Source organism: Staurois parvus, unplaced genomic scaffold (genome assembly GCF_062004578.1).
Source record: "Staurois parvus isolate SC_StPar_1 unplaced genomic scaffold, SC_StPar_1.0 ptg000152l, whole genome shotgun sequence".
Classification (NCBI taxonomy): domain Eukaryota; kingdom Metazoa; phylum Chordata; class Amphibia; order Anura; family Ranidae; genus Staurois; species Staurois parvus.
In genome coordinates, this window is record NW_028317948.1 from 2,549,791 (window position 1) to 2,562,856 (window position 13,066).

Below are 13,066 nucleotides of genomic sequence, written 5' to 3' on the forward strand. Positions count from 1 at the left end.
GAGCGGGTACCTGAATTTGACAGATACCCGCTTCCGCGGAGTTGTTCTTTCATCTTACCTGTTCCTCTATCCAGCCGCGCGCTGTCTCCCGGCTTCTGTAATGGCGCTCGGCATGACAGCCGGGTGCCCAGTGCGCATGAGCGAGAAGCACTTGCGCTTTGTGATTGGTCCGGCGGCTTCTGGGATCTGTCATGTGTCGCAGGTGCCGCCTTACCATTCACAAAAAGCACCGCTTCTTGCGCATGCGCACTTGACACCCGGCTGTCATGCCCACACTACAGAAGCCGGGAAGACCGCGCCGCTGGATAGAGGAACGGGTAAGATGAAAGAACAACTCCACGGCAGTGGGAGCGGGTATCTGTCAAATTCAGGTACCCGCTCCCTCTCCCTCCCCAAAGGTCAGCAGTCATCTCTAAGGTCCCGCTGTAGAGCTGAGCGGCCGGCCCGGTATTCTGACACGGCGGCAGTGGAAATACCGGACCGGCCGCTCCATATTCGCTCCATAAGACGCACTGACATTTTCCCCCCTTTTTTTGGGGGAAAAAAGTGCGTCTTATGGAGCGAAAAATACGGTATATAAATCCTGTATAATAATAATTTTCCCAATGTCTGAAAACCAAGAATGATTTACATAACATTGATGGAAATGATCATCTCTTTCAATACTTTTCACTTTTTTTTGGCTCTGACCTTATCTTTGCACTTAAACACAACTGTCCAGAATGGTAGCAATCATGCAAATTCATTAGTATATGGCCCACTAGAACGCATCTGTTAGGCTTCTTGCACACTGCAGCTTGAAAAAGCTCAGTACAGCATTTATTTATTTATTTTTTTACTGAGGTAAAACGTAGCCCATTATTTACAGTGTGCCTTTGCACACAGGCGCGTAAATAAGCACCGTGTTTTTCTTGGTAAACAATTTTTTTGGTCAGTAATTTACACTGCCTGTGTGCAAATATGAGCATAAATATGAATCAATTTTACCTAAGAATATATTGTGTGTACAAATATGTGCATAATACGCACAAAACAAGTGCCTGAACGTTTAAAAGAAAGTAGATGCTTAAATATCAGTACCGTGTGCAAGAGGCCTTACAGTTATGGTAACGTCTAAGCTGTGTACCAATTGTCCTGTCCTCATTCATTATTTGTTGCAGACTTTCCCAGTAAAGGTGTGTTGTTGCTATGCTTTGCTGGCTTTAATTGGTCTTTATGTTGAAGTTCCACAGTTTAGGTGTTTGCTTAGCATTAAGGTAATTGCCAATTTGTGCTGTAACTTGGGAGTGTCTGTGATACAATGATCTGTGTGATTTTACTTTTCATCAGACAAGAAATACAGACTGGGAGCTTTTTACTAATGTACGTGCTTTGTGCTATTTTACGGAGGGAGGATTTTAGCGTCTCAGCTTTTCTTTCCCTATGAATTCCATTCAATACAGGTACAATAGCAAAAACAATAACAAAGTACAAGAAGTATTGGCCAAGGCTGTATCTTCAGAGAGGTACTTGATTCAGCACAGTAGGAAATAAGTATCAGTCACATAATAACAAAAATAATAAAATGTACGGAACACTAACGCTGTGAGCTTTTTAATTTTACATTTTTATTGGATGAAAATATCTGTACTTGTTTTGGGAGATCCAAACAATAACAACAAATGGTTACTATGAGGGGGTGTTCAAGTCAAACCTGGACTTTTAAGTTTTTATAATAAATGAAAGGAGTGGAAACTGCATTTATTTTTTGACATACTCCCCTGCTACATTTATACACTTATCCTAGTGTTTAACTAATGCCTGGAAAGCTTCAGCTTAGAAATATTTGTCAGTACATCTGAACCATCGTAGGACATCCTGCGTCACTTTGTGGTCACTGTTTCCACAGAAATATTCATCTCTTGTGCAATTTCACAACAGGTTATGCGTTGATTATCCAGGATCAGGTGTTCCATGAGCTGAATGATTGCTGTGGGCTGGGAACCACCATGGCCAGGATTGTCACTGACAGACGTACGGCCATCTTTGACATGTCTACACTATTCAAATGTCTTACTGTGGTTGAGCGTCTCATCACGGTACTGTGCTTGATGTCTTCTGTAGATATAGGCAGATTTTACGCCTTCGTTCACAAGAAACTTTATCCCCACACGCTGTTCCCTGCATGTGCTAACACTGATGTTTGCCATTTTGATAAACGGCCTCTGGACTGGTCCACGAAGTGTGGGCCGCCTATCAGGACACACTTGCCACATTCTACTGTGTGTAGTACCGCCTCGCTAGCATCCCTTTTTATACCTGTAAAATTAAAAGTCCCAGTTTGGCTTGAACTCGTATAGTAGATCATCCCCTCTTCAGACCTATCAGTCATTAGTCTCTACTGTAAGGCTGTATTCAGATGGCCAAATAGCAGCATCCAGAGGCAGCCACCAGCAAGAATCGGTAGATTTGTTGCCGGTGTTTGTAAGCACTATCTGTACACACAGAGAGTGTGCGCAGGTGTTGGTGGCATATTTGTTCTCCACCTAGCAATGGCCTGTGCTGCCTCTGTTTACATGCTACATGCATATTGACCTTCTGACAAACCCTGGAGGCAGCCCGTTTGTGTCCAGGGTCCATGTTTCTGCAAAGTGTTGGCAGCACGCATTTTATACACCTTTGAACACAGCAAACTATCCACATCCCATCATATGTGAGAGTGTAGCCTTAGATGTTTAGGTGCACTAATTGTTTGACCCTAAAAAAGTCATCACATAATGCTAAAGAATTTGCTGAAGATTTACTGCCTGAACTATTTTTTTTTTTTTTATTTAAAGTGGAAAATCGTCTGTTCCAATCAACTAGAATGTCAAACAATTGTGCCAAAGCAGGTCTTCCAGGTGACATTGGGACTTGCAGCTTTTTTTCCTGAAGTGTTGCATGAGTTAACAGGATGAGATTAGCCATCCTAGGAACCTTTGTTGCTGGTGGAGTAGGTGTGTCTGCCATTCATATAGCAGGTGATTGACAAGCACCGATCCTTTCCATACAGGTGGTTGTTACTGTAAGTCAAGATATTTTTGAATTTGTAATTGAATATTTTTGCTTTGTTCTGTAGGAGATAAAATACATTTCTACCCGGCACCCTGAAGAACATAGGCTGTTGGTGTGTGTCCAATTAGTATGGAAAATGAAGATGACGATCCAATTATACAAGAGGTAAAGTAATTTACTCGTAGGAACACATACGTTACTGATTGTTTTCCTTTCTTCACTGCTTGTATGTTAAGGATGTTTAATTTTTCATCAGGAAAATGGGAAAACTTTTATGATAGGATCTCTGCTACACAGAACATTTTATTGACAAAGATGAATGCAAGTGAGCTAATGTTAATGTAAAAGGCCACTTGCATATTTCACACACTCATTTAAAGTGTAACTCTAGACATAACTTTGGTTTTGGATAAAGTGGGGAAGAATTAGATTAGACATTTGCAACCTAGAACGGGCATGTTAATACAATTGCTCCCTGAAGCACAACTGCGATAGTCTGTAATCAACAGCTAACTAGGCTGTTCGTTACAAAGTCGGGCCTACCTTTCAGCCTCTGTGGCCTAACCACCTCTCTGACCTTCAGCTTTCTTCCCTTGTCCTGCCGATGGCAGCAGACATCGGTTGTTAAAAAGCCTGCCCGTCTACCTGTCTATCCTCCTGCTCTTGAATCACTAGCTGCAACAGGTATGCATGTAAACACCATGTGTTTTTAAATTGCCTTGGAGATGATATGAGGTAGACTGTGGTGTAGTTTAAAGGTGCGTAGTCCTAGGACTATGGTGCGCTAGTGTTCTTTGGCACACTGGCTGTCTAATACTTATAAAATGTGTTTATTTATTACAGGTACTTATATAGCGCCATCAATTTATGCAGGGCTTTACATATACATACTGTGGCAGTGCGTTGTCCTGCCACGGTCAAAATCAAGCTGAAAACCCTGGATTCTCAACCAGGCAGGTTGAGGGGCTCCAGAAAGTTGATGTATTGCAGAGGAAACTGGCTTTTCGGTTTCCTCATTTATTCATTAAGTCTGTTTTGGGATCTGGAGCCAGGAGATTTCATCCCTCCCAGATCTCTTTGAAATCTCCTGGCTCCAGATCCCAAAACAGACTTAATGAATAAATGAGGAAACCGAAAAGCCAGTTTCCTCTGCAATACATCAACTTTCTGGAGCCCCTCAACCTGCCTGGTTGAGAATCCAGGGTTTTCAGCTTGATTTTGACCGTGGCAGGACACCGCACTGCCACAATACATACATATATATATATATATATATATATATATATATATATATATATATATATATATATATATATATATATATATTCACATCAGTCCCTAACCCTTAATCTAAAGTCCCTAAGGTACCTTCATACATAATACACATACTAGGGCCAATTTAGACAGGATCCAATAAACTTACCAGCATGTCTTTGGAGGGTGGGAAGAAACCGGAGTACCCGGAGGAAACCCACACAGGCACATGGAGAACATACAAACTCCAGGCAGGTGGTGCCATGGTTGGGATTTTGAAATTGACACTCAATGTGGAATCTGCTGACCCTGTGAGGTTTTTTTTTTTGTTGTAATTGAATCCATGTGGAAGCCCGCGCTTTCTGTCTTTGTGTTAGAATTGTCTCTGGGACAGGAAGAAGGGGAAAATCTCCAAAAGCTGTTATTAGTTCCAATTTGCTACACATGCTGGTTAGACGTGCTTTTTTTTGTTTATAAAGAATGGTGTTTTCTTGAGCAGAAAATGCAGGAATAGGTGTGAATGAGCCCTCGCTAATTTGTAACACTGAATTGAATCTATAATTTTTTAATGAATTTAACAACAAGAAGTTATTCTGATAGCAGAATGGGTTTAAATATTTCATGTGTAGTTGCACCCTCAGAGCCTGCATTGATGGGCTTTTGTAAATGACATCAGTTTGGCATCATTGTGAAATACTCCTAGGAACATTTAGAATTTGTTGACCGATTTATTTGCCCTGCATTCAATCTGCTTCAGGCAAGTTTTACATTTCTGTAGACTTATGGGAATGCAAAACCTGCTTGAAGCAGACAAAAGCCCCTCAACACAGGCCCTTATGCAGAGTGATGTAGGTCACCTCACATGTACCCAGCAGATGGTTATTTCCAGGCAGTTTGAGAACACCTATAAAGCTGCCATATTTAAGGCCATAGATGCACTGCAGTAGTGAAAACAGGAGTGGGCGAGGTCTGCCACAGTGTATTCTGAGTGCCTCTAAACAGCTGGGTGCATTTGGAGTGCAATTAATGACACAACAAGCATTTTTTGGTTGTTTTCAGAATGTGTGCAAAATTGTGATGTTTGTACATGTTCACAAGCTACACTAGTGTAAATGTGGGCTTCTGGTCACCAGCTGTTTAATACAATTACACCAATGGAGCGGTACCATTTCTTTTATCAAAAATGGCACCTTTCTACTGCAAATAATTTACCATGTATGGAGAGATGGCTAGTAATGTTATTATTAACTTCAAATCCAAACACTTTTACCCCCTTCCTGTCCAGGCCAATTTTCAGCTTTCAGCACTATCACACTTTGAATGACAATTGCGCGGTCATGCAACACTGTACCCATATGAATTTTTTAGCATTTTTTTGAGACAGATACAACTTTATTTTGGTGGTATTTATTCACCACTGGGATTTTTATTTTTATTGCTATATAAATGAAAAAATCTAAAAATTAAAAAAAAAAAAAATTTCTAAAATTTTGCAAATCTTTCTTCATAAATCTTGGCCAAAATGTATTCAGTTATCTTTTTAGCAAAAAATAAAAAAAAACAAATTTGTTTATAAACGAAAACTATAATTTTTCAAACTTTTTTTTTTTTTATTATTATTTTTATACATTCACCCTAGCAGTACAGTGTCACTATAGTGACACTGTACTACTTGTGGGGGGTGATGGTTTTTTGTTTTTTGTTTTTAGACTGATTGGTTTTACACCCATAAAGGCTGTAAAAGCAATCATTTATCCTTCTCTCTGACTGCATCCACTGCAGACTTGCAGCCATTGAGAAATATTGTGAGAGATGTGATTGGTCACAGATTGCCACATGGTACAAGGCTGTTGTGAATAGCCTTGTACCATGTGACCTCTGTGATCATTCACAGATTTCACAAGTAGCAAGCAATGATGTCTGCAAGTGACATCTTGTTTACAACTTTTCATGTGATCACTGATTGCTAATCAGTGATCACATGATCGGGACCCCACTCAGAGGTCCTGTACAGCGATCGGTGTTCTGCTGTGTTTTTTTTTTTGGTTTTTTTTGGGTTTTTTTAGTTTTGGATAGAGTGGAGATGGATTGGAACAACTGTTAGTTTTTATTACTGTCTGTGCCCCTGTTTACCATTATCATTGAAAGTGAAAGTGCAGGAAAATCCCAACTTTTGGGTTGTCCATAGAAAAGTAATGAAGGAGAAATCTTCCAATGGGGACACTAGTTCTGCTGACCTGGAGGGCCCCAAGGAATTCCCTTAAATTGCAGGGATTTTCTCTCCCTTCCTGTTTTGGCTATGGGACAGGAAGTGAAGGTAAATCTCCCCAAGGGGACACAGATAGCAAAAGATAAGCTGATAGGTTATAACCCTCCCTTACTCTATCCAAAATGAAAACAAACCGTTTTGCTTATAGTTCTACTTTAATGTCATGTCAGTTTTCTCTTCTGTGCTTTACATTGGCAGGCATTGCTTTTCTGACCGAGACTGTTCTGGTTTATTTAATGTTACAGCTCACGTGGGCCTTCGTTGTCACTAAGTTCTTCTCCTTTGCTTGAAACCATGTTGCTAATAGTCTGACCACATTCTGCTTCCAGCTGCCAATGTGGTTTTGTCTCAGAGCAACTAACAGCTTCTCTGCAGGGGCAGTCAGTGGCAGCTAACTAAAGTCAGAGAGTTGAGTCGTGTATAGTGAGCAGCACTAGTCTAGTCCAATTTATGGCTGGGGCACATTGGAAGTTGCAGAGGAACAGTAGCCATGTAGTAGAGTCCCAGATGACATGTTAGACCTTTTCATTGAAGGAAGAAAGAATGGATCAGCAACCAGTTATGCAAATAATTTGTGCAAAATGTAGAAACCTGTACATAGTTCATCAATTACCTGTATAGTGGCTGCTGAATTTTTATCAGCTTCTCCAGAGCATTTGTAAGAAACGTTATGCTTTGTGGGTCAGGACCTTTAATGGATACTGTGATTTGCATTCTAAAACCTGGTGCTGTCAGAAGTTATCATAATAGTTGTGTGCATTTTCTAAGATCAGGACTGTTCAAGAAATACAAAAAAGTATATTATCAAACCACAGTGTTGTTTCAATACCAATATTGCATAAAGGAGTATTCGCAACACCTAGGAGCTGTCTAGATTTTTTGCTCCATAACTCATAGGAGCCAATTGTTTCACCTTTATTTGGTTTAAAGCTTGTAGGTAAATTGAAAGGCAATTAGTTGCAATGGATTACAGTGCTTAGCAGTTTGCTTATTAAAGTGGTTGTAAACCCTTACATATACCCAGTGAAGTGACTGAGCTCAGGTGATATGCAGAGATGAAACACATCCTCCTACATAAGTTGCACCTGTTTATCTAAGCCATTACCTCTCTACAACTCTTCAGAGTCCAGAATTTATATAGCTTGTCTGAGCTTTCAGAAAGCAGGGGTGGGAGGCTGAAGAGACTCTCCTCCCTGATCCACAAACCCCTTCTCACAAAGCTGGGACTGTCAGTTGCAGGCTGCGAGCTGTCAGAAGTGACTTGTGTTGATAGCAAAGGAACAAGGCAGGGGACAGAAATAACACTCAGTGCTCTGGATTGGAACAAGTACAAACTATAGAGGGATGTGCTTTGTTCATATTTCATGTCAGAGGTTTACAACGACTGACGTGAAAGTACATGCAGTTTCATCTGTTCCAACTGACAGAACAGTATATATGACACAGATTGTAAGCTGTTGGTACACAAATATAAAATTGCATAGATTGAGGGTGCTTATGCCACTTTTTCATTTGTATTTTGTTAAAGCAGTCCTCCCAGCACAGTCGATTTTTCTAACTGATGCACTTGTTTTTTTGTTTGTTTTTTTTTCTTTTCAGATTGATCTTTTCCTGGCCAAGAGCTTGGCAGAGAAGCTGTACTTATTCCAGGTACTGTGTTAAAGTATAACTAAAGGCAAAACTTTTTTAGTTTTGGATATAGTGAGAGGGAATAGAACTCCTGTTAGTTTATATTGCTGTCTCTGTCCCCATTAGGGAGATTCACTCTCTCTAATTGTCCTGTTTAACATTATCATTGAAAGTAAAGAAAATCCCAACTTTTTGGGTTGTCCCCAGAAAGGTAATAGAGGGGAAATCTTCCAATGAAGACACTAGTTCTGGTGACCAAGGAATTCCTTTAATTTGCATGGATTTCCTCTCGCTTCTTGTTTGGCTGTAGGAGAGGAAGTGAAGGGAAATCTTAACAATGGGACATAGATGATGAAATAAAATCTAAAAGGGGTTATAAACCTCCCTTGCTCTATCCAAAAAAAATGGTTTTGCCTATATTTTTACTTTAAAATTGTCCTTTAAATTCTAAATTACTTTTGTTATTTTACCATACACAGATTACATCTTCTTTTTCTGTCTCAGGAAAGTTGACTGGGATTCTAAATGTTACATATTTTTATATTTGTTGATTGCAGCTGATTCGTTTATGAGAAAGAATGTTCATGAAATAATTTATGTTCCCTGACATTTGTCCATCTCTTCCAGAAACCTGTTCTGCAAACTGTCCTACTCTGCTCTCCTTTTTTTTTCTTTTTCTTCTGCCTAAAACAAGCTGGGCGAGAGAAAGCAAAACATGACTATGTTTTATGCACTTTTAGGCTAGCTGCACACATATACTTTTTCTTTTATTCAGCTGTGGGCTGTACAAGAGAAAATAATTTGATTTCCCCATATATGCTAAAAAGCATTGATGGAAGAATCTCCACTGCCAGAGACAGTACCTCAGCAACCCAGGCTACCACAGCACCTGTTGCTGCCTTAACACCCAAACAGTGACTGCATCTGATGGAACGCAGTCACTGTTAGACCAATTATTTTCCACTTGGCTCAGTTGATGTTTAAGTTGATTTTTGTCAAGCTGTGTGATGCTTAAAAGGGCCACACATGGCTCAAATTTCACTTGATTCAGCAGGATTCGCCCAACATTCAAGCTGTATATGGCCAGCTTTAGGCTTCTGACCGATAAGTTTGTGGACTAACAAAATAAATTAAAAAAACTGCTTTTCAACTGCATTTTACCAGCAGGTGCTTGTTTATCATGTCCTATAAAAAATGCTGCTTCTTACTGTGTTATGCTGCATTTTAGTATGCATTTTGAAAAGTCCAGGGGTTTAAGTAATTTTAATCACAAAGCCGAAACTGCGTTTGATCTTTAGATATTGTAATCGGCCATTTTATTGCACTCAAATCTGAATTAATGCTAACTAGGCAGGTCTGCTGTAATCACATCAGGTCCATTGTAGTAAACCATACATCTGCGTACGATCTGTGCATTCAACAACCAAAGAAGGAGCAACCACTGCAATACACCTAAGAACTTTGATAATGTACACATCTCATGAGAGAATTATGTATGCTGACATTTCCTTTAGAAAATGAAGTTTCCAGACTGACATCTCAATGCTTTGACTCCAGCCCCTAAGACGGCCATAGAGTTTTCGAATCTTGGCCAGTTCAGCAGGGACCGACCTAGATTCAATCCTTGTATGTGCAGGCTGATTGTACCGAAGTACAACCAGCATGTCGGATTTTTACATGCGATTATTGCCTACCGTTATAGCCGCTAACAACAATTGTGTTCCCCTGGCAGGGATGGCTCCCCATGCCCCCCACCCCCCCTTGCAGAGAGAACACAATAACCCTGTGGGAGAGATTCCCCCATCAACACTGACTGTGTTGATATGATGAGAGTATCAAATTTTTACTTTCCTGCAATCCATGTACTTCAGAAGACAGCGGCACCTTTGTTTTGAAAATCCGTATAGTAATAAACCTAGCTCACTTAAATCATCAATATAAATGCTATACCTTTTTCCATATAAACTAGAACATGTGAGTAATATTAGGTCAATGACATCACTCGCATACCCTTCCCATTGTGCACATGCAGTCGGGGTGGGCAATGCCCCAGCTGCAGTTGATTGGGCTTTTAGGGATGTGATCATGTGACTGCTTCCCACAGGTTATGCTGAACGAATCTAAACTGAGTTTGGATAGAACATAGCTCATCCTTGCTGGTCATGTGTGCAGCACCATGGCAACTGCAGATCTAAACAGAGGCTTAGGTGGCACCATCCTTGACAGAAAGGGAGAGGACGGTTTAGTTCTACCTAGGTTATGTACATAGTTTTTGGAAAAGTATCAAGTCAATTAAGTGTGGGCAGGGATTCCTATAATGCTGTATTGTTCCTTTAGTTTTTGGGAAGGGGTTTTTAAGTTTTTGAAAATCTACACTGGCTGCAGGTTAAAATTGAAAAATCATTTTTAATATGGATTATGTAGCTGTAATGTACATTTATATCTAGTTTACTCAAAGATACCTAACACTAACTAGAAAAGCTTATGGGGCTTTGGAGGCACAATACCACAAAATTAAATATTCAAAAAAATTACAAAATATAGCTTTTATTTATAAAAATTCAAACTACAGTTGTGGTGTTGAGGGTTGAACAGACAGAATGTTCATCTTAAAAAGCACAATGTGCTAGTAACAAACACAATCAATATAAACCATTACAAAATATGGTCTTAAACCATATAAATGTCATAATTATGATGGTTCCAAGTTAAGGCTTTGCTGGTCGCTCCAGTGCATTTCGCAGGGCACAGCTCGCTTTTTCAGGGAGACAAAGTATGTGATTATAGAATTGTTAAAAAATGGCCAAAAAAGTAAAAATGAATATATAGCATGTTTAGAGAGATAATGATAGATCTAACAAATGCTCTATCGGCATATTACTCATTGATGACATCATGGACTTTATGGGAGGCCAGTGGAAAAAAACATGAACAATGGATCCCAAAAGGAAGGGAAGAAAAGGATCACTCAGTCAGAAATATGGATATCCGCCAGTTGGAAAAAGTTACAAATCCATAAAAGGAAGCTGAAAAATGATCAAAACATGAAGCTGTTTCCCAGAGCATTACAAGCTACACCCCTACTCCCCAAGATTGGTTTTAGATAACTTTTTTGGCATTTTTATATAATTCTAGAATCACATACTTTTTCTCCCTGAAGAAGTGGGCTGTGCTCCGCGAAATGTTTCAGAGCAACCAGCAAAGTATTAACTTGGAACCAACATAATTATCATGGCATTTATACTGTTTAAGACCATATTTTGTAATGGTTTATTTTGATTGTGTTTGTTACTAGCACAGTGTGCTTTTTAAGATGAACGTTCTGTCCATCCCTCAACACCACAACCGTGGTTTGAATTATATTAATAAAGCTATATTTTGTTACTTTTTTGAATACTTAATTTTGTGGTATGGTGCCTCCAAAGCCCCATTAGCTTTTCTAGTTAGGGTTATGTATCTTTCAGTGTAGGGATATTAAGGGGTGTGGCACCAATTAAATCCCATTGTGAGTCTCCTTCACCCTTTTTTTTAATATTGTCTATATCTAGTTTAGACAAATCTGGAGTTTCTTTCTTCCTTAGTACCCAGTCCGGCCAGCGTCGATGACCTATGATGGCGTGCCACATCTGGCAGCAAGAATAAAGCCAAAGCAACAGAAGGTAGGAAATATCTGATCTGTGAATCTACTTCGCGATTCATCCTACTGATTATGGTCATCCATGTATAGCCTTGTTAAGTGTGTTTAGATGTGCTGTATAAAAATTGAGTGTAAATTAAATAAAATATAACTGTTTCTTATTCATCACTTTCCAGGTGGAGATTGATATGGCCATTAACACGATGAGTCCTAATTATTGCCGCAGTAAAGGAGAACAGATTGCCCTCAACGTTGATGGCACTAGCAATGATGAGACCAGTACCTATTCCACGTACGTTTTCAGCTGCCTTATATGGGCGTTTCCTATTTTTTCACCTCCCCATGTTTTCCTGCTTACTTAAACTATGTGTGAACTTCATTAAAATAAAACCGTTTTTGAAATCATTTTATAGAGACCACATTCATGGAAATGGTAAAATATGTAAATATTAATCTCAGTTTTTGGTTTCTTATTCTGGTAAAATTGTTGCCATCCTGTGCTTATGTTGCTGACACTCAACACGGCAGGAAAGTCTGTTTTTTGTAACATTTAGCATTTATTACCTAAAATAATTTGAACTGCAAAATGTGTGTTACAAGTGCTTAATCCAAAAAGGGAAAAGCATGTGTGACCTAAAGATGGTCGTCTTTTTTTTTTTTTCTTCTCTGCATGCTAGTTTCATATCGAAAATTAAGAGGTTATGAAAGTTTTCGTATGACAGAATACAACTCCAGAAGTAATGTAATATATATTAATGTATTTTGTTTCTGATCGTGTGTACTAGGCATAAACAAAGTGTAAAGGGATGAGCATGCCACAGGTTAGTGCAAGTCCTGTAAAAGTTTTTTAATCTTGATAAAGTCAAAAGACAAAGCAAAAGTAGAATAAACAGTTTAATGTCTTTCATTAAAAGACAGCTAGAGCAAATATACCATATTTCGTGCTCCATAAGACGCACCTGACCATAAGATGCACCTAGCTTTTAGAGGTGAAAAACAAGAAAAAAAATATTCTGAACCAATGGACTGCGGACACAGTACAGGAGATGACCAGAGACTGCGGACACAGTACAGGGGATGACCAGAGACTGCGGACACAGTACAGGGGATGACGAGAGACTGCGGACACAGTACAGGGGATGACGAGAGATTGCGGACACAGTACAGGGGATGACGAGAGACTGCGGACACAGTACAGGGGATGACGAGAGACTGCGGACACAGTACAGGGGATGACGAGAGAC

General features: G+C 39.6%; 1 protein-coding gene across 2 annotated transcripts in view; it reads left to right on the forward strand.

Annotated features, from left to right (window-relative positions):
- POLR3E (RNA polymerase III subunit E) overlaps nucleotides 1-13,066 on the forward strand; it is an 83,162-nt gene that overhangs the window by 10,201 nt on the left and 59,895 nt on the right. Inside the window, exons 2-5 of one of the 2 annotated variants that reach the window (XM_089674800.1) lie at nucleotides 3,098-3,198; nucleotides 8,156-8,206; nucleotides 11,767-11,844; nucleotides 11,999-12,114. In XM_089674800.1, the coding sequence (XP_089530926.1) occupies nucleotides 3,163-3,198; nucleotides 8,156-8,206; nucleotides 11,767-11,844; nucleotides 11,999-12,114 (281 nt within the window). In that variant the 5' untranslated portion in view covers nucleotides 3,098-3,162. Of the gene's footprint in view, nucleotides 1-3,097; nucleotides 3,199-8,155; nucleotides 8,207-11,766; nucleotides 11,845-11,998; nucleotides 12,115-13,066 lie in introns of those variants that run through there. The other variant, XM_089674801.1, reaches the window with a different exon arrangement.